General features: G+C 45.3%; 1 protein-coding gene across 2 annotated transcripts in view; it reads right to left on the bottom strand.

Annotated features, from left to right (window-relative positions):
* Window positions 1-2,232: 2,232 nt before the first annotated feature.
* BAALC (BAALC binder of MAP3K1 and KLF4) overlaps window positions 2,233-21,889 on the bottom strand; it is a gene marked incomplete at both ends in the record, with an annotated part of 87,716 nt that continues 68,059 nt past the window's right edge. The window contains 2 exons of one of the 2 annotated variants that reach the window (XM_082675234.1): window positions 2,245-2,355; window positions 16,774-16,940. In XM_082675234.1, coding sequence (XP_082531360.1) covers window positions 2,245-2,355; window positions 16,774-16,940 — 278 coding nt within the window. Of the gene's footprint in view, window positions 2,356-16,773; window positions 16,941-21,889 lie in introns of both variants that reach the window. The other variant, XM_082675235.1, reaches the window with a different exon arrangement.

The raw sequence follows: 21,889 nt of genomic DNA on the forward strand, positions 1-21,889 counted from the left end.
ACATTCCAGTAAAGATTCTCTGTAACTGTCCATGTGTTTGAAATGGATGACTTTACTGACACAAACTTTGCAATAGAAAGTGTTATGCTAATAGGACGGTAAGAATCAGTTCCTGTATCATACACACATGAAGAAGTTGCCAGATGAATTTCCAGTAACATGGTTTAACTTCTGGTCTTGGTGAAATTCAGATTGTTCTGGAGAGGGGAAGATCATGTATGCCCTTCATTCTCCTCTCCTCCAGAAGTGAGAAACTGTTTCTATGTAAGACAGAGACACCCTCTCAAGTTGATAAATTCCAAACAAGGAGCTGCAGTTAAGTGATGCAAAAACAAAGTTGCAAAGAGGAACGAGGTTAGCTAGTGACTGGTGAAGAAACACTGCACAAAAACACAGTGCAGGTGCCCTGGGACAGCAAGCCCTTGAACTTGCAGGATCAATGCCAAACTTTGGCAGTGGGTGGCTCCTGCTGAATCATACCAGAGGGGTCATGGAAGTCACAGGTTTTGCTTTATTATTATATTTAGAAGTTTCGGAACATGAAGTTCCCTAAAAGCCCTTTCTCAAAGAATCACAAAATGACAAAGGTTTGGGACAGTGTAGTTTTGTGCACAGTAAAGGCCTGGACAGTGATTAGGAGAATGCCCATATCTGGAGTTTAGGACAGAAACCTATGCTGGCTATAAAATTAAGATTACACTGCAGAGCAATTCACACCATACACTATACCCCAGCGTCTAAGCCAGGCCCCTAGTGATTAAGTTCACTGTCAAATTCAGGATATACAACCGTGACTGGCCAGACTCCAGATCTCTCAGCATCTGCACGGTGCCTGACACAGGGTTGGCATTTAATGTTTACTGAATAAATATACAATCCATGGAAGGAAGGAAGGAAGGAAGGAAGGAAGGAAGGAAGGGACGGACATTGCCCACTTGTGTTTGAGGAATAACAGAGTTGGCAGGTAAAGAGGCCAAGTATCTGAATTTTTAACCTTCTCCGGACTATGATAGATAAATACACACCATCGACTACCTATTTCTGCTAAACATGGAGTTTATTGGTATCATTCGGTACAACTTTAGTCCTACCTTTCCTAATTCCAGGCATGTTGACAGTCCTTTAAAAATCATGCTACATTACTTCGGAGGAAAATACTTCCACCTTAACATGTTTAAAGAAATGCTAGAAAATTTTATTCCTACAAATTTTGTTTTTTTTACTGCCTCAGCTACAGATTTCTAACACAGTGCATGTGGATCTAATGTCCATGTGAACGCACACCAACTAGTTACTGATTTTTTAAAGCAATTCCTTTGCAGATACCAAATGACACAGTCCTGGGCTGTGCAGAGAGGCCAAAGGGAAGCCAACATGTTCCAGATTTTCTCCCTCTTGTGAGCCTGGTCTTTGATTAACAACTGCAAATTGCCTTATTGGAGAGAAAAAACACTCAAGAACACAAGCAAAGGGAAGTGGAAAGCTGGAAAAATGCAATGTCTGCTGAACCCTGAGGGCTCCGAAGTGACCACTACCGTGATACTATGGTTCAGAGGCTGACGTGGACCCTGGCCCGGAGGGATGCTGAAAGCAGATGAGAGAGAAATGGGTGTGACTGTATCACAGAGGCCCTCCCTGGGGACATACCATGGGTGTTGGTGGGGTTAGTTTGTGTAAAATTGGATCTGAATCCACCTCATCCTGAGCTAAGGAAACAAGGGTAACAGAGAGTTTTCCTGTTTCTTGATTCCTCATACATGTGGGTTTAGAGTTGGGTGAAAGCCAACGTTTAAGTGAACACAGTAAGTTTTGAGATGGTGGTATTTCAAAAAGGAAGAATGAAAGAATAAGCTTGCCTGAAACAGTGCGCACGACCATGGCCAGGAGAGCTCAGAACCGACTGTGCCTCTTTCAGCCAGGAACCTACCCCTTCTACTTTTCTGTTTCCTAAACTGGCCCGTGCTTTTGCTCGCCACTTTTCCATCAGACCACACTGCAGCAGTTGCAAGGGGCAAACTGAACATACATTTGCAGTTTATTACCCTATGGGAGTACTCTGCCAATGCATTTACGAGATAAATAGGAGGCTGAGAACGTCCCAACAGGCTAAGACAGTCTCCCGAGGCACTCAGCAGCGTTCCCACACAGCAAGGGCTACCCACGTCTTCAAGGTTCCGTGATGGGGTCCAGGATGTGAAGGGCACCAGAGAAGTCCCTCTGCCCTTCAACTGGCTGAACACTCTGCTAGTTGACGCAGTTCTTTGTGATTCTTCGACTTCTGTCCACCTGTCGGATGCTGTCTGCGACGTTAATGGTGACTTCTTTTCCAGACGTCCGCTTAGTGTCTCTTTTAGCCTGTTAAAAAGTTTAAACACAGTGAATTGAGTTACTAGGAAATATCCAAAGGTCCTGACATTTGCATTAATCTCTTGAAGTTGTTACACACACACACACACACACACACACACACACACACACAGATGCAGGAAGAACGACCCACAAGGACACATGCACATATACTCCTTTTCATAGGCTGCTCTGTTGAATCTCTAATACCAACCTAGAGCAGAGCTTGGCATAGAAATGCTCGGTAAAGCACCGTTGAATGAATGGATGAATGAATTGGCAAAGGTCCATCAAAGGGCAATGTGATTCCATATATATGAGTCAGCATACGGTATTTGTTTTTCTCTTTCTGACGTACTTAACTCTGTATGACAGACTCTAGGTCCATCCACCTCACTACAAATAACTCAATTTCGTTTCTTTTTATGGCTGAGTAATATTCTATTGTATATATGTGCCACATCTTCTTTATCAGGAATAAAGAGGTAGACATAGAAAATGGACTTGAGGACATGGGGTGGGAGGGCGAAGCTGGGGTGAAGTGAGAGTAGCATCGACATATATACACTATGGAATGTAAAATAGATAGCTAGTGGGAAGTAGCAGCATAGCACAGGGAGATCAGCTCGGTGCTTTGTGACCACCTAGAGGAGTGGGAGAGGGAGGGTGGGAGGGAGGCTCAAGAGGGAGGGTATATGGGGACATGTGTATGCATACGGTTGGTTTGCTTTGTTGTGCAACAGAAACTAACACAGTATTGTGAAGCAATTATACTCCAATAAAAATCTATTTAAAAATAGGGCAATGTGAGAGGTTTCACAGATGGCTTTGGTAGAGCAGCTAAGGGTTTGAGCTTTGGAGTCAGACAGACTTTGGTTTGAACACTGACTATATAATTTCACTGTGGGCAAGTTTTTTCTAACCTCTCTAACCCTTAGATGAGTTTCCTCATCCGTAAGATGGAGGATAATAATAGTACCTAACGCATAATGTTATTATAAGGATTACCTAAGGTAATGAATGTAAGGTACTTAGCACAATGCCTGTCATTAAGGGGAAAAAAAGACTTGACAAGTATAATAAGTAAAAAGTAGGATATATTATCCATTTCTTTTTTCAATTTTTTTATTGAATGAAAGATTCTTTAAATTCCATGGTGCCTTGCAATTTTCAGAAGTTTCACATACATGATTTCATGTAATCCCATAATAACCCTTTTCTCCCCCGACCTTATATTGCCCCCCCCCTCCTTACCTCTCCCCACTGGTAACCGCTAGTTTGTTCTCTAAATCTGTAGATTATCCACTTATAAGTGAGGAAAGTCCAGGATCTATATTAAATACTAAAGCATTGACTAAATTGCAGGTTCTTCAAGCATTTGTGCACAATCCTCCCATTCCCCCTCAAGAGAAGACAGCTGGACCACTGGGGGGTCATTCTGTGCCCGTTCCATTCAGTGATATGTGCTCCAAGTGAGCCCGAGACTGGCCTCACGAGTTGTCTCCGTCGGGGATGGACAGAGATGTGTGCCCCCAACCCCACTCCAGGAAGGCCCTCTGCCCAGCTGCAGGGGGTGCAGCAGGCAAATAGCCTCCAGCTGTCCCTTCAGGGCAGCCTCAGCTGCAGAAAAACCCCTCACCCAGGGCCTTCCCTTCCTAGGTGGCCCAATGCAGGGGTATAAACGCCTGGCCATCTGACCCAAAGCAGGACAGCTCTGACCTGCCATTTAGCTTCAGAGCTTCCCATGGGGTGGAGTCAGCCGCGGCTGTGGGCGGGCCTGCATTGTGGCTCCACTTCTCCCTCTGCCCGCTCCTGCTTCCGGCCCTCCCTCCCGCAGTGTTGACAGGGCACTTCCCAAAGAACATCTCATATAATGACATCTCAGAGTCAGCCTCCTGGAAAGCAGTCAGTCTCAGATCTGTGGGAGCATCTCCCACAGTGTGAGCATCTCCTCATTCTGGATATGAGTCTAGTGCTGATAGATGCAGATTTTTCATACAACATGGTCCCTGCACATAAGCCGAGTATCGATACTTCATCTGCAGTGCATCCCAAGAAATGGTGGTCTATCACACCACTGGAGAAAAATAAATAAATTGCGCTGTTGTATTTATTAGCAAATGATAACAGGGCACATGTATCCTGTGTAGTAGCCGCTGCTGATGCCCCTTTCAGATTCCGTTTTCTTGGCTGGTGCATCCAACCCTCAGCTGCTTTATGTTTTGGCCGCTAATCACTCAGAGCTGCACCCTTCTTTTGAGACTTGCCCTCATCTGATCAGAGTCACCTCATCCAGAAATACCAAAGAGGTTATACCCTAATTTCCAGAGACAGCCTAAAGCCAATGCCTGACTATTGGGAATATAAAAGCTGGTCCTTTGGCCTCAAGGGGGTATAAATCTATGATGCCATTCGTGCTCTGGAGTTCCCTTTGGGATCAGGCTGAGGCTACACTACAGCTGTTCAGTTGAGCTCACATATTTGCTGAACTCTGCCCTACCCTGTTTCCCACTACCTTAAGGGTTTCTTTCACCTGAGACTATGCTTTCACTCACTTACTTGCACAAGAATCCTCATCTCAGGCTCTGCTTCCAGGGACCCTGACCTAAGATAATACTCTATGGGTCATTTGAGGGATGTTTAAGGATCATTTTGACTATATGCAACTTTAGCCTTATCCATTGATTTCATGAGATAGGATTTCATTGCTTTCCTCTTCAAGTTCCCAGTGCCTAGAACAGTCTGAGACCTAAGAGGCCCTCCATTTAACTTTGGTTGAATAAATGGGTGAATGAACGAATAAACATCATGCATTTCCTTTTTTCTTTTTTTTTTTTTTTTGCGGTACGCGGGCCTCTCACTGTTGTGGCCTCTCCCGTTGCAGAGCACAGGCTCCGGACGCGCAGGCTCGGCGGCCATGGCTCATGGGCCCAGCCGTTCCGCAGCATGCGGGATCTTCCCTGACCGGGGCATGAACCCGCGTCCCCTGCATCAGCAGGTGGACCCCCAACCGCTGCGCCACCAGGGAAGCCCTAGGGACTCTTTTTAAGAGAAGGTCAGATTTCAAATGTAAAATTAAATGGAGCTCTGAGGCTTGAGCGTCATTAGCTTCATGGTAAATCTGCCTCTACCTTCCAGTGAAAACACACAAGGCCTATTGTTTTAAACTATCCTGTTTCCCAGTCCACATACCATGTCTGGAACACCAAATCTCTCAAAAATTTTACATTCCATTGCTTCCGAAAGCCCACCTCCTCTATAAAATCTTTTCTACTGAACAGCAGAAACAGTGATATTTCTTTAATTCCAGTTTCTCTAAAATTTAATTCCATATTTTCCTCCACTTATCACCCTACAACACATGCTTACCCCATTTGTTTTAAGTCCATTTTAGAAAATGACATATAGTCCTGAGCAGCCCATGATGCACAATTAGGTATAAAGTTGGCTTTGCATATCAAAGGACATTAGTTATTATCTGTATCATTACATTTGAGGCAGAAGCCCTTTTCTAGGTGCAAAAAGATTTAGGGAAATACAGTTTCTAGTATTTGACTTAATATAGCTGATTGGCTAGAAAAAGGGACAAAATATTAAATATTAAAGATGACCAGATGGAAGGTAGTGAAGCCACTAAAAACAAAGCCAGGGCTTCCCTGGTGGCGCAGTGGTTGAGAGTCCGCCTGCCGATGCAGGGGACATGGGTTCGTGCCCTGGTCTGGGAAGACCCCACATGCCGCGGAGCGGCTGGGCCTGTAAGCCATGGCCGCTGACCCTGCGCGTCCGGAGCCTGTGCTCCGCAACGGGAGAGGCCACAACAGTGAGAGGCCCGCGTACTGAAAAAAAAAAAAAAATCAGAAGTCAATGCTGTCTAAGGACTTAGTCTTAACGCTCAGCTCCTCCAGGCCTGAACCGGCACTAGGGCCTAGCAGTGACTTTTATGGGTTTATTTCCTCCTAAAAGCAGAGAATTCACAAAGTCCCACAACCAATTTTGTTTCCGAAAGAAAACGGTGGCAATTATGAGGCTAATTCCACCTGATTTCCATTTCGGGCGTTATTGCATAAAAGCTTTGAGGACTGGGACATGGAATAGAGACACAGAGGCCTTATTTGAAATGAGCCAAGTTGAGGGCAGCATTCCCCTCAAACCAGTGGGCAGTAAGAGAGCTTTCCAGAATGGAAATGTAAACTTTCTGAACTGCATAACTGCTTTTCTTTAGAGTTATTGGCAAGATTTCACAAAAAGTTATTAAAGATTCTACACAGAAAGTGCTCTGCTCTAAGTTTCAGTCTGCCTTCATAAGCTTAAGAATTCAAGCAAACATTCAATAGTTGGATGATTCTTAATTTTTCAGCCTGTTTAAGAATCAGAGGCTACAAAATAGCCATTCCCAGAAGAGCCACAGAATATGTATGGTTTGCATCTCAAGTATAGTGGGGCAATCTCTTAAATCTGTGTAGCAAAAGCCTGACAATGGAGATGTTCAGAGGACAAGCTTCGGGGCCAGGCAGACCCGGATTTGGCACGAGGCTTTGCCATTAGTTAGCTGCACGAGACATTGCTTTAACCTCTGAATCTCAGTTTCCTTATCCAAAAGCGGGGATAATGCCTACTTCTTAGTGGGTTTTTTTGTTTGTTTGTTTTTGCGGGGGGGGGGGGAGAAAATTAAGCATGTCACTTAGCATTAATAGGGTGATCAACTTCTTCTGGCTTGCCCAAGACTGTCCCGTTTTCAAACGGGAAGTCCCACATTCCAGGAACCACCTCAGGCCCCTGCAAACCAGGACAGTTAGTTGCCCCAATTATATAGCTTTTGACATTAATTCTGTTCGCAAAATAAGGTCAGTCAAACATACCAAATTTAAATCAAAAACTTGCTTGTTCTACTGAAACCATGACTATTGCTACGACTACTTCTAAATCCCAATAATAGTAATAACTCTACAAGATCCACATTTGGATAAAGAACAAACTGGAGTTCTGTATTCTAATGATGGGCACAGAAGGTTCCAAGCCATAAACAAATCCACTTTCAAATAATTACACTGTACTTATTTGGCAAATTAAACAATCAGAACAACAATGCACTGACTTGAAAGTGTTTTATAAAAGAGAAACTTCCGAGTCTGAGACCTCAGAGAGGCGCCCACCCTTTTTAAAGCAGCATGATCATCTAGGAGGTTGGTAGTTGCTGAAATCTAGTCACAGCTTGGAAACCTCAGATTTGAAGCCCAAATGAGAGGGACAAAGATGAATGAGAAAGAGAACCACAATGCCAGAGAGTTTCTCTAGAAGTTCCAAGAGAGAAGTTGCTTTGCCCTCCTCTGAGAAAAGAGGTATATAGATACGCGGAACAATTACACCATTTGTACCTCTGGGACTATGACATTTTGTATGACATAGATATTTTCCCCTCTGATGTGGTTTTTAGCCAGCCAAACCTTTTAATTTAACAGCCAACCCTCTTTATTCAATGACAGGAAAAGAAAACGTGTCCCTATTGCAATTACTGGCTTAAAAAAAAATCTTATACTTCCCAACTCAATGCTGAGAGAAGCCTATTTGGTACCTTTTCTTTTTGCAGCTGTCTGCTAATGTCACTTCTAAAATTCTTGTTTTATCACCATTGATTTTTGTTAATGCGCCACACTCTTGTTTCTCACCTGGTTTTACAGTTTTCTATTCTTCCCTTGCCTCATTTTAACTTCCGCAGGTTTAGAATCATAGATTTTAGTCCTCTTGATACTGCCTCTTTAATTAAAAGTCATTTATTAGCTGCCATTTCTCAAAGGTAACCAGATTGACTGTGATAACTTCCTGGCAGATGGACGTGTTTCTCTTGGGGTTTAGAAGTCAACGACCCAGCTCATTCTTGTGGAAGGAGGGCCGGACCCAAGAGGGCAGCTAAGTCAGCTCACCTTTTCTCATTTTCTCCCAAATGGAAAGAGCGATGTTCTCTGCTGTAATTTGACTGCACAAATATACCTAACACAGGGCTGCACCAACCTTTTCACAGTTCCTTTTAGACAATGAAGAAAGAAGGCTTACTGAGTTCATGATTTATCAGACACCAATTTTCTGCATAACTAGTATTTTTTAATTATAGAAATGATACATAATTATGGTAAAAGAAATCCAAAGAGTAGAGAAAAAGCACAGTGAGAAGTAACACTTGTTCCCATGCTCTGGCCACGCTGTGTTTTCACCAGAGGTAATCACGGCCAGTCATTTCCTAGGGAGTGTTGCAGGGATTTTCTAAGCAGACACAGTACGGGGCCGCCTTATTCTCTGTCCCAGTATTCTGTACTTTCTTCTTGGCCTTTAACCAGACTTTGGATTATATATTTATTTGCTTGTTTACTTGCTTATTTCTATATCTTCATCAGATTAAAACTTCAAGGAGGGAGGGACCCAGTCTGTTGCGTTCACCACAGTGTTCTCAGCATCTAACTTAGTGCTCATCACATAATAGATCGCTGACAAATAATTTGATGAAAAACATGTGTGTGAAGATTCATCTTCAGAAAGAAAGAGAAAAAAATCCTGGGGAACAGAACCTGTCTGCATTGCCCTGCCTAAACATTCTAGAACTTTCCTAGGATTTCAATCATGCTCGTGATTGATTGTTCCTTGCACCATCCCTGAGACACGGCCAGGAATGTAGTTGTGTTCACTTTTCCCGAGGAGGCAACTGAAGTCACTCAGACTAAAGCAATTTGCTTGAGGCCAATGTCAACAGAGGTGGTGAGTTGAACTAAAGATGGTGGGAGGCTGGACGTGGGCTGTGGGCCTCACACCCAGCCTCCCACAACTGCCAGTGCTCACACTACATTCTCCACCATTTTGCTTCAGGAAATGAGAAGGAAGATCATGAGGTTTAGAGGCAGACAGACCTGGGTTTGAACTCCAGCACAGCCAAGTCACTACTCCCTCTGCCACGCTGGCCAAATACTTAACCTTCCTGAGCCGGCTGTCCCAGCTGGGGAATGATGCTACTTACCACTCAGAGCTGTGAGGGTTAAAGAGGATGCCATCTATATAGGGTGTCTGGCTCACAGCAGACACTCTGACAATGTGAGTTCCTTCCTCTCTGCCTTCCTAAAAGATTAAAGCCTGAGCCTTGTCAGCTGCAACTCAAGACATTTTTCTTCTTTTCAGTCAAGTCCCATTAAAAGGAGACACACAATAACAGACTTCGAGCTGTTCCCAAATTCCATGAATTTATTTGCTGCTGCTTTATTGGCATTAATGAGAGGTCATTCAGGAAACATTTGATCTTAGCAACTCCACCAAGGGCCAGGATGCTAGCCTCCAGAGGCAGGGATCAGACTATGTCTCAGGCAAAACTCTCAAGAACTCCCCATACCTCAAGCAAATCCTGTGCAGACCGCAGCCACTTGTACTAATTCAGGCTAACTCAGTCTAGGGGTTTTTATTTATCAGGTATCGGATGCCAAAGGGAGTTGTTGCTTTCCAACTTAAACCTCAGATAGATCAAACACTAGGAGGGCAGTAGAACCTGCTTTAGAAGAGCAGTTGGGCTCCAACAGAACAGTCATCAATCTGCATTGCCCTGCCTAAACATTCTAGAACTTTCCTAGGATTTCAATCATGCTCGTGATTGATTGTTCCTTGCACCATCCCTGAGACATGGCCAGGAATGTAGCTGTGTTCACTTTTCCCGAGGAGGCAACTGAAGTCACTCAGGCTAAAGCAATTTGCTTGAGGCCAATGTCAACAGAGGTACTGAGTTGAACTAAAGATGGTGGGAGGCTGGACGTGGGAAGGGGGTGAGTGGGGAGTGGAGCCGTGGGAAATTTTTCTAATCCTTTTTTTTTGGCTGCGTCCAGTCTTAGTTGTGGCACGCAGGAATCTTCGTTGAGGCCTGTAGGATCTTTCGCTGCGACACATGGACTCTTCGCTGCAGCGCGCGGGCTTCTCTCTAGTTGTGGCGCCCGGGCTCCAGGGTGCGTGGGCTCCATAGTTTGTGGCACTCAGGCACTCTAGTTGAGGTGCGAGCTCAGTAGTTGTGGCGTGCGGGCTTAGTTGCCCCGGGGCATGTGGGATCTTAGTTCCCTGACCAGGGATCGAACCCGCAGGTGGATTCTTAACCACTGGACCACCAGGGAAGTCCCAATTTTTCTAATCTTAATGAAGTCCTAGGCCGACCTCATTCAAGCAACAATCAGTGAGTACATACTAGGTACATACCCCTAAAGCAGGCTCAGGGGGCAAGGGAAGAATACAAAGGAGAAGGTCTCTGCCCTGAGAGTCTTCTAATCGAATCGGTTTTTCTGCAGACCCTCAGGTGAACCCTGAGTTTTGCAATTCTTTGTCTACATAAGGTAACAGCTGATATACAGATGCATTGTGGAAATCACCCCCCCACACACACACGCACACACACATCCCTATGCTGCTACATTGCTTCCTTTTCCCAGGCTTAAACTAGAATATGCACCAAAGTGTCCTTCTAAGAGGTTTCCCTCTCTGGTTGTCCTCAATGGTTTCTTTTTTTCGCTCTCCTTTTAATGTCATGTTTTTGTTTCTCTAGGAGAGACTCATATTTACTTTCCAAACTCCCCTCACGGATCTCGTATTACCACCAACCAGGAGAAATTCTGGGCTGGTCCCATCCTCCTTTCTGGATTAGGCCTCCCTCTTTGGTCACATCCACGTCTCTGAGGCTTCACCTACCTTTCCTGGACCGCACCAAGCCTTGCTGACAGTCAGACACTGGAGGGGGGGCGGAGGAGGGGTGGGCAGGAAGCGCAGAAGGATGAGGCTACTTAGCTGAGAATCAGTCCAGGCATCAGCTAATTTCTTTGGCAAGGTCCGGCCACTTTGCCAAGAATAATAAAGCAACTAAAAGAGATGCAACTTCTGAAGACGTGAAGGCTCACTGGGAGGCCAGCCACAGACTCAGAGCTTCGTCTGCCCCGAGCTACATCCACCAGCCACTTTTCTACCTTAGCTGAACACTTGAGGCTATACCTCTGGAGGAGAAATACAAGAGTCCTAAGCCTGAAGAAACGGCACATTCACGTTGGAGAGTAAATGTCTGGAGGCAGCCCAGAGTTCCTGAGTAATTAATTAGCAGCAGAGAACAAGCAGCTACAGAGCTTCCCCTTGCTTGTTTGTTGAGCTCAGGGAAGGCCTGGGGAGGAGACAGTCGATGATTTATCAGATGCTGCACAGTCAGAAAGGTCCCAAGTGACTGGAGCAAATCAAGGTTTACTAGAGAAAGAGCGCCCCACTGAGACAGTTCCAATTTGTGGGACATCATTTTTGCCACAATCTTTCTGCCAGTTAGCACCTATTAACGCTGGGCATGAGACAGGGGCCAGAGGGAATTGAAAGAAGATGTGGTTTGTTTGATGAGACAGAGAGTGGAGAAGGGCTCCGAACGCTGCTGCTCCCAGCTGCTCCCAGGCATCAGCAAAGCCAGCCGCCCCTCGTGGCCCTTTGGAAAGTGCTCTGAACTGTGGACCACATCTATGTTAAATCGAGTAGTTGCTCTCCCCTTCCAGGGGCCTTCTCTTTCCTTCGCAGCACCATTTCAAATCTGTCTTCATTTATTCTGTATTATCTGCCTCCCCAGGCTCAGCGCCATTAAAATGGGCAGCTGCTGGCTTTGCAGGAGCAAAGGGTGTGTACTGAGAAGACTGCAGAAAACAGGGAGACTAAGCACTAAGCAGATGACAGACAGCATCAAAAAGGACAGACAGAGACATCTGGATTCCGAGGAAGTAGCACCACATTGCTCAACTCCAAAGGCAGCACCTGCATTGCAGGCTGTGACTGCCCTGTGCACACAGTGCAAGGGAGTGGTAGAAGCTGCTTCCTGAAGTTGCACAACAGAGGCCTGAATAGAAGACCCTACAGGGTCCCCGTGGTTTCACTGAGCACCTACTGTGCACAATATCCTGAGCTGGGCACATGTTCCAGAACCTGGGAGAGTTCAAGGCACATTCCGCTGCTATATCACGTGCCCCTTCGTCCCAACCCTAGTCCACCACTTTCACCTGGCTAGCCCTCCCCCTTCCTTCTCCTGCTCTCAGATATGGCTTCTCTTCCCCCAGAAAGCTTTCTCTGACATCCAGGTTGGGTTTATTCATTCAATCCCTTGACAGGCTTTTGTTGCTCCCCTGCTAAGTGCCAGGCGCTGTACTGAGCACACAAGAGGTGCCCCTCCTGGGGGCTCCCTCAGCATCACATGACCCCCTGTATAATAGCACTTACCACACTGTGTTATAATAGTGTATTCACTGCTATGTCTCTTCTACTAGACTGTGAACTCCTTGAGACCAAGGACTCTATTTTATTAAATCGTGCCTTTCTAGAACATCAAAAAAGAAAAAAGAAATTGGCAACTGCTTCAGAGCAAAGGGCATGTGTGCCTGTTCCCCTCTTGGATCCTTGGCGTCAGAACAGTGCCTGGCACCCAGATGGCACTCAGTGGACGAACATTAGATGAAGGAATCCGAAGAGTGCTTATAGGACCTGATGAGGAAATCTTCCATGCCCAGTGACTGGACAAACTTGGTCTATAAATCTGAACGGGGGCTTCCCTGGTGGCGCAGTGGTTGAGAGTCCGCCTGCCGATGCAGGGGACACGGGTTTGTGACCCGGTCCGGGAGGATCCCACATGCCGCGGAGCGGCTGGGCCCGTGAGCCATGGCCGCTGAGCCTGCGCGTCCGGAGCCTGTGCTCCGCAACAGGAGAGGCCACAACGGTGAGAGGCCCGCATACAGCAAAAAAAAAAAAAAAAAAAAAAAAAAAAAAAAACCGGAACGGGAACACTGTGTAGACACGTGCATGAGGATGCATGCTTTATGAACGGGTTCTTCTGGAGAAGGAAAGCTTTTAAAAAAGTGCCCAAGAACCATCAGCCGGTGGCCCGATAACGTCCAGGGGAACGCGGTGAGGTGCTAATAGTTCATCCTGGGGGGAGCAAAGGCGGACCAGAAGAGGTGAGCCAGACACTGCCTGAGCCAGGCACAGAAAACGCAGGAACCTCTAGCCTGGAGTATGAAACAAGCTAGGAAGAGACAGTATGTCAAAGGCCCTGGACGGAATAGGAAGAAAATTATTTTCCTTAGGCAGATTCTAGGCAGCTGAGATCTGTGTTGGTACGAGATAGCTCTGCTGACAGAAGCTTCAATCAGAGGTTGGCTTGTCTTGTAAGCTGACACCTTAAATAGAAACCTTTGCCTTTGAGGAAGTCAGGATGCCTGGTGGCTGGTGAGGTCTCAGGACAGGAAGACCCCTGATGCATTTCAGCAATTGTCTGAATGCTTAAAACTGAAGCTATCTGCTCCCTGATCTTATTTTGGAAATACTTACAACACAGCATTGTTCACTGAATCGTGACAACAAAATCTCACATTTGGTTTTGTGACCAGCTTATCAGTGTGTGGCATCTGCCCCCTGGTGCTGTGTTGGTGAGGTGCGTGGTCCTCACTCCCCTGCGACACAGTTTTCACTGTGGCTGGAGTCCGAGGCGGGCTGGCTCCACACGGCCCCATTTTAACTACCACGCAAGCTCCCAGAGTGCACGCCTGTGTGGTGTGCGGAGAGCTTTCCTGAGCCGCCTGAGTCTCCATTCTTGTCTGTGAACTGGAGACAACAATATCACACTGTAGAGTCACTGTGAGGATCAAGTGAGATAACACAAGGAAGTGCTCAGCACCCCAGGCGGCACCTAGAAGGCTGCTCTCACGGGCCTAAGAAAGACAGGACTAAGCACGACTTACTGGCCTTAAGTTCTTATGGTCCGTAACTGGAACTTATCTGCTGCCGGTCAGCATGTAAAGTGGTATAACCACTTTGGAAAACTGTGTCAGTATCTATTAAAGTCAAATATATCCCCATCCTATGAGCCAGGAATTCTACTCCTGGGTATATCTATATACCCCAGAGAAGTGAATGTCCACCTAAGGGTACAAGAAAGTTAACAGCTATATTGTTCACAATAGCCCCAAACTGGAAACAACCCAAATGTCCTTCAAGTAGAAGGGTTAAATTGTGGTATATTCATTTAATGAAATATACATAGCAATGAAAATGAGGAAATTTTTGCAACTCACAACAACATAGATGATTCTCACTAGCATAATGTTGAACAAAAGAAGCCAGACACAAAAGAGCAAATACTGTATGATGCCATCTATAAAAGTCAAAAATAAACAAAAGTGGTCTATGATGCTAGATGTCAGAACAGTGGTTATATTGTTGGGGTGTGGACAGTGACTGGCATATCCCAGTCACCGTGGTGAGGGGCACACAGGGGATTTTTGGAGTAGTGATACTGTTCTGTGTCTCCACATGGAAGATGGTTACACGGGTGTGTCACCTTATTAAAATTCATTGCACTTATGACAGACTTGTACATTTTTCTATATATATGTTATATGTGGTAGATTGCACTATTGCCCCTAATCCTTTGCTGTCTCTCTACGGGGGACAGAGTACACTGCCTTGTCCTACTGATGTTGGGTTTGGCCAATAGGAGGTTAGATGGTATGGTGTGAGCAGAGACATGAAATGCGTTTGCCCTCTTGGGTTTCTGCCATAGCCATGATAATATACCTCAGAGAGCTGCTGCTCTTTTAGCCTGATTCACAGAATAAAATACACAGAACAGACTGAGCTAGACCTGGAGCCTGGAGCCTGAAGTCAGGCCTAGCCATTCAAATTGTGGCTGATTGTGAGGAGAAAAAGATGGTTGTTTTAAGCCACTGAATGTTGATTTGCTTTGTCATGCAGCATTATTGTGGCATTAGCTGACTGATACATTATTCTTTGACAAAAAAGTACTTTAAGATCTCTACGCTCCACTTTTCTAATAGTCACCTGTTTCAATTTAAAGTTACCAACACCCATCTCTAGCACTTATATGACCTATTCATGTCATCAATCAAGTGCATCTCAGTTTCCTTGTCTCTGAAGTGGGATGACGCTTACTTTACATGCTCTTGGGAGGATTCAATGAGCCAGTAGAACTAAAAGCACTTTGTAAATTGCAGAACACAACTTGAAAGTGATGGATGACGGAAGTGAGGTTGGAAAGCAAGCATGTGACAGGCAAAGCCACTTCCTCCCATTCATGGAACATCTTGGCTCAAAAGGTGAGGGCACAGTGTGGGGAGGAGGTTAGGGTACAAAAGTCAGGGCCTGCCCTAGAGCAATGACCAAGCTTCTGAGCATAGTTCTGTGGGGCCCAGACTGCCTTGGGAGATGGTGATGTTGCTGGGGCCTCTAGAAGGCCAGCTTATACACAGACAAAGCAGGCAATACAGGACACCAGGAAGGCCACTGCTGCCCTCAGATCTACCCCCCACCCATGACCTTCTACATGTCTGAAGAGCCACCATCAGTGTTTCCTTTAATTGGCCTGTGGTGCTGGGTGCCTTACTGCCTTTCTCACAGCACCTCTCAGTTCACAAAGAACAGGCCCATCTGTTCTCTCATCTTGGTACTATTTCCATTGTGTGGATAAAGAACCTGAGACTGTGGGAGACTGAGTGATTCCTGCAAAGCTACTTACTTAATTGGATTTGCAACAGGTTTTCTGACCAAAGATTAGAAAGGGAACTCACTGATGTGGGCAAGAATTCCATCGTTAGATAACCCAGTTGGATCCTCAGAAAACAGACGGCGCTGGCCTGAGGGACAGGACCAGTAAGTTTTGACAGGGGAGAGGGGAAAAATGGATTTGGAGTATTGGGTAAGTAGTGGACTTTGAAGGTGGGAGCTAGAGGGGATGGGGAAGATGAGGGAGGAATGGCAGACGGCTGCGCTGGTCTGCTAAGGAGCGGTCAGGGCAGCAGGAGAGAAAAGAATCAGACAGGATGCCAGGTAGGTCCAGGGACTCCGCAGCCCTGCCTCATCTCCAACAGCAACAGTGTGGGGTGATGCTGTCACCACATTCTGCAACAAGAACCCCCCTTGCAGACTCTCCCACTGCCCACCTGGTTGGAGGGTGTGAGGTAGAACACCAGGCTTGTCTCCCACCACGCTGGTCTTCTTCCCTGCCAGCCCCTGCGATGGCCGACTGCCTGGCCTGAGACTAGTTCCCGTAGCCAGTACAGACCTCACTATCAAGATGCTGAGAGCTGCGACAGCAAAGGAGGTCCTTGAACAAAGCTGTATTTAAACAAACACACACTTCCTTTAGAGCGCTAATATCAAGGACCCATTTCCGCTGATTCAACAAAACACAGCAACCCTCAAGGCAGGGGGTGGGAGGGGGAGCCTTGCTATTTTCTTTGCAACAGTTTTCACACGGGTGGGTGGAGAATTTCCTTTGGCAAGGTGAGCTGTCACTGCTCTTCCCTGGGTGCTGTCTCAGCTTGGCTCTGCCCTGAAGCAACCTTCTCCCCCTGTCTCCGGTCCCAAGTCTGTTCTGTGGCTGCGACCTACCTCTGTGGTCCGGAGGCCATTCTGTTTCTGGGTCAGGGGGCCTGAGCTGAGGCCCTGGGGATTTGGGCACTGGGTCCCACAGCTCATCTTCTTCTCTGGGTTGGATATTCCACTTGGGGCTGTCGATCGGGGCACACTGTTGGAGGACATGCCATCTTCCAGCCCACCTGGGGGAGGGAAGCAGAGGATGCGACTAGAGTCTTGCACATAGCAGTTACTGAAAACAATCTCCAAGAGTGTGGAAAAAAAGACAGCCAAAAACAAGAAAAAAAAGTCAAGCCGAAATCCCACCATGCAGAGCTACCATTTTCTATAAGAACATGTGTCGTTTTTTTTTTTTTTACAAAAATGAGACTTTAAAATAATTTTGTAACCTGAAATTTCTACTTAATAATACATCAATGACATTTTTCTATACCCTTAAATGTTCTGCCATATTATTTTTCACATACTTCCTCTGTCATTGTATGGATGTGTCACATTTAACTAAACCCCTCTAATTGGATATCTGTTTTCACTTTTTCATATCAAATGTTACTATGATGAAACTCCTTGGGGTTAAAGCTTTATTCTTAATTACTTCCTTAGGATAAATTCCTAGAAGTGGGTTACTGGTTTGAAGTTTATATATCGTTTTTTACATAATTCCACCTCAAGGTATTGGACTGAGCATGTGTTCCTTCCATGAAATGCCAAGAAATGATAGAATGAAGTTTAAATATAGCCTAATTGAAAAGCAAGAGGAGGGAATTCCCTGGCAGTCCAGTGGTTAGGACTCTGCATTTACAATGCCAAGGGCATGGGTTCAACCCCTGGTCTGATCAAGGAACTGAGATCCCACAAGCCACGTGGCATGGCCAAAAAAAAAAAAAACAAGCAAGAGGAGGACTACAGAGAGAAATTCATGGATAAAGAGTATCTGATTGAAAAGATAAAATGCAGTCCAGGGAGCGTGAGGGCGAGTGCCAAGTGGGAGACGAGAAGCCAGCAGAGGCTCTGTCATGGCCACAGGGAGGCCAAGGGCAGCCAGGTAGGTCAGTCATTCTATTCCTCCACCAGCTGAGGCCAGATGGCAATGACGGAGCAGTCTGTGAGGGTAAGACATTGTGATATAAAAAGAAATATATATTTGGTCTTTGTCCCCAGTTCCTGGCATAGAGTTCCTAAAACTCTTGCCATTTCCTGAGTTAACAGGGGTGATAGCAGCATCTTTTGTTACAACATTTGGTATTTGCTCGCACTTCATGACACAGAGCTCCCAAATTCCTTGGAATTCCATGAGTGATAGGACACAGAGGAGCCCTATTTGTTATAACAAGGCAGCTCCTGGTGGCCCCTAGATAGCTTCAGATGGGGGCTGGTTGCCAGGAAGACCTAACCTTGATTAGGAGCTTGGAACTTTCAGCCCCACCTTCTAACCTCTGGGGAGGGGAGAGGGGCTGGAGATTGAGTTAGTAATTGATGATGCCTCATGATGAAACCTCCATAAAAATCCCTAAGTGACAACGTTTGGGGGAGCTTCCAGGTTAGTGAAAGCATATATGTGCTGGGAGGGTGGCACACGCCAACTCCACAAAGTCAGAAGCTTGTCAGAAGCTCCTGCACTTGGAACTCTTTTGGAGTTCTTGTACCTCTTTATCTGGCTGTTCATTTGTTTCATTTATAATATCTTTTACAATAATCTGGTATACATAAGTAAAGTGTTCCTGAGTTCTGTGAGTCATTCTAGCATATTACTGAACCTGAGGAGGGGGTATGAGAACCCTGATTTATAGCCAGCTAGTCAGAAGTACAGGTGGCAGCCTGGGACTTGCAACTGGTGTCTGAAGTGGGGGAGAGACAGTCTTGGGGGACTGGGCCCTTAACCTGTGGGTCTGTGCTAACCCCAGACAGTTAGTGTCAGAATTGAATTGAGTAGTAGGACACCCAGTTGGTGTCTGGAGAGTTGGAGAATTGGTTGATTTAGGGGATAAAAACCCACACATTTAGTGTCAGAAGTATAGTTGAGTAGAAACAGCACAGAGAGGGCCTTGGCTCAGAGAGAAGGGCAGTGCTCTCAGGGGCTAGTGACACCTGAGAGAAAGAGAAAAGTCATGCCAAGAAGTCTTGCTATCTGAAAACAGTACCAGTAGAGTAAGCCAATAGTTGTTTCCATCCTTGCCTTCCAAGCTGGCTTCTTAAAGAGATGTAGCTGATGTTGTAACAGGAAATTTCAGTGACAGAAATTAGTACAAAAATAAGAATATACAAACAGTTGGAGAAGGTTAACACCAAAAAAGAGAGACAACAGACTCTATAATGGAGACCTCAAAGGAAATGGAATTAATACAGGATGTAGCACAGAATTTTAAATAAGTGTATTTAATCTGCTCAGAAAAGTAAGGGAAGATAATATGAGGACAAGAGTGACCAAAAAGGTTCAATTAGAAATATTTGGAATAATAGTTTCAGCTTTTTAAAAATTTATTTATTTTTGGCTGTGTTGGGTCTTCATTGCTGCGCGTGGGCTTTCTCTAGCTGCGGGGAGTGGGGGCTACTCTTCATTGCGGTGTGTGGGCTTCATTGCGGTGGCTTCTCTTGTTGCAGAGCACGGGCTCTAGGTGCGCAGGCTTCAGTAGTTGTGGCTCGCGGGCTCTAGAGCACAGGCTCAGTAGTTGTGGTGCACGGGCTTAGTTGCTCCGCAGCATGTGGGATCTTCCTGGACCAGGGATTGAACCCGTGTCCCCTGCATCGGCAGGCGGATTCTTAACCACTGCGCCACCAGGGAAGCCCCTGAAATAATAGTTTTAACTGTTGAAATGAAGTTTAAAAACTCAATAGAGAAGCTGAATAGCAGGACAGGCACAGTTAAAGAGCAATTTGGTGAACTGGAAGAGCAAGCCAAGGAACTCTCCTGGAAGGGGTAAGTGAACGTATGAAAAACACATTAAGAAACACAGAATAGGGCTTCCCTGGTGGCACAGTGGTTGAGAGTCTGCCTGCCGATGCAGGGGACACGGGTTCGTGCCCCGGTCTGGGAGGATCCCACATGCCGCAGAGTGGCTGGGCTCGTGAGCCATGGCCTCTGAGCCTGCACGTCCAGAGCCTGTGCTCCGCGACAGGAAAGGCCACAACAGTGAGAGGCCTGCGTACCTCAAAAAAAAAAAAAAAAAGAAAAGAAAGAGACACAGAATAGAAATCCAGAAATTACAACCTTAATCTAAGAGGAGTTCCAGAAAGAAGGAACAGAAAAAAATTGAGCAGAAGCAATACTCACAGAAATAATACTAAGTATTTCTCAGAACTGACAAAAGACATGAAAGCCCAAATTGAAATAGCCTACCAAGGGAATGTAAATTGGTGCGGCCATTATGAAAAATCGTATGGCGGTTCCTCAAAAAACTAAAAATAGAGTTGCCATGTGATCCAGCAATCCCAATCTTGGGCATATACCCAGACAAAACTATAATTCAAAAAGATACATGCACTCTTATGTTCACAGTGGCACTATTTATAATAGCCAAGACATGGAAACAACCTAAACGTCCATCGACAGATGAATAAAGAAGATGTGACATATATATAGACAGTGGGATGTCACTCAGCCATAAAAAAAGAATGAAATAATGGCAACATGGATGGACCTAGAGATTATCATACTTAGTGAAGTCAGAAAGAGAAAGACAAATATCGTACGATATCACTTATATGTGGAATCTAAAATACCCCACAAGTGAACATATCTATGAAACAGAAACCGACTCACAGACATAGAGAACAGTCGTGTGGTTGCCAAAGGGGAGGAGAGGTGGGGGAGGGAAGGATTGGGAGTTTGGGATTAGCAGATGCAAACTAGTATATATAGAATGGATAAACAACAAGGTCCTACTCTATAGCACAGGGAACTATATTAAACATCCTGTGATAAGCCATAATGGAAAAGAATATGAAAAAGAATATATATGTATAACTGAGTCATTTTGCTGTACAGCAGAAATTAACACAACATTGTAAATCAACTATACCTCAATAAAATTTTTAAAATGTATATGAAATAGCCTACCACGCACTTGGCAGGACAAATAAAAAGAAAAATGCAACCCAGAGAGATCTTAGTGAAATTTCAGAATGTCATTGATAACAAAAGTTTCAGAAGAGGGAAAAAAGTCAAGAATGAGATTGACATCAGGCTTTTCATCAGCAACTAACAGATGTAAGGAAACTATGCAATGTCTTCAAGATTTCAAAAGATATACACATTTTAAAGTCTTTTGCAATTCATTGCCAGATTTATCTCTATAAGTCTTTCTCCAATCACCCTATTGCCCTTCTGCTAACAGTATATGAAATGGCAATGTTCCCAAAACCCTCACAAACACTGAACGTTTTCTTGCTTCTTATCTTCGCCAATTTAAGAGGCAAAATAAATTATCTCATCGCTTTGGTTTATATTTCTTTATTTACTAGAGATATTATTTATGTTCCTGTTGGCTAATTGAATGTATGTGTTTTTTAATTGTCAAGTCATTTGCCTATCTTACTTTTGGGGTGATAGCCTAGGTTTGCTTTCAATGAAACTTGAGGAAAACAAACAAAATCCTTTCCCAGAGTGTTGAGAAATTATTTGCCATGAGGCAGGCACAGTGTATCTGATATACTAAGGGAGGAAGGAGCAGAACTGATGAGGCTGCAGTCCCAATGCAGCTGAGGGGGTAATGATCCAAAGGACACACATGTCCACGTGTCACCCACCTGCTCTGCAAAGTGCAGGCTCTCGACCATGGCCATGGGAATGAAATCAGAATTCAGAGCATTGTAAGTCACAATAGAAGATGCCTGGTCCAAAGTTTCCTGACTGGCATGCACTGTGATTAAGTTCCAGACGTGCAGAGAAATGGATGCCTTCAGCTGGGCTCACCCCAAATCTTTGTGTCCCTCTTCCTCCACCAGCTGGCAGGCTGCCCCCCTTCTCTTCCCATCCTCCCACCATCCTGTATCAACAGTGCCTCAGATGCATGTGTATAGACGCCCCAGTACACATACTCAATCTCCATCCCCACTGCTCCTGCAAGCAGCTGTCCCTTGGCCTAGGGGAGTGCAAACCCAGAGAACGAATCAGGTGAAGAGGCCCATGAAG

Source organism: Grampus griseus (genome assembly GCF_964374135.1).
Source record: "Grampus griseus genome assembly, chromosome: 17".
Lineage (NCBI taxonomy): Eukaryota > Metazoa > Chordata > Mammalia > Artiodactyla > Delphinidae > Grampus > Grampus griseus.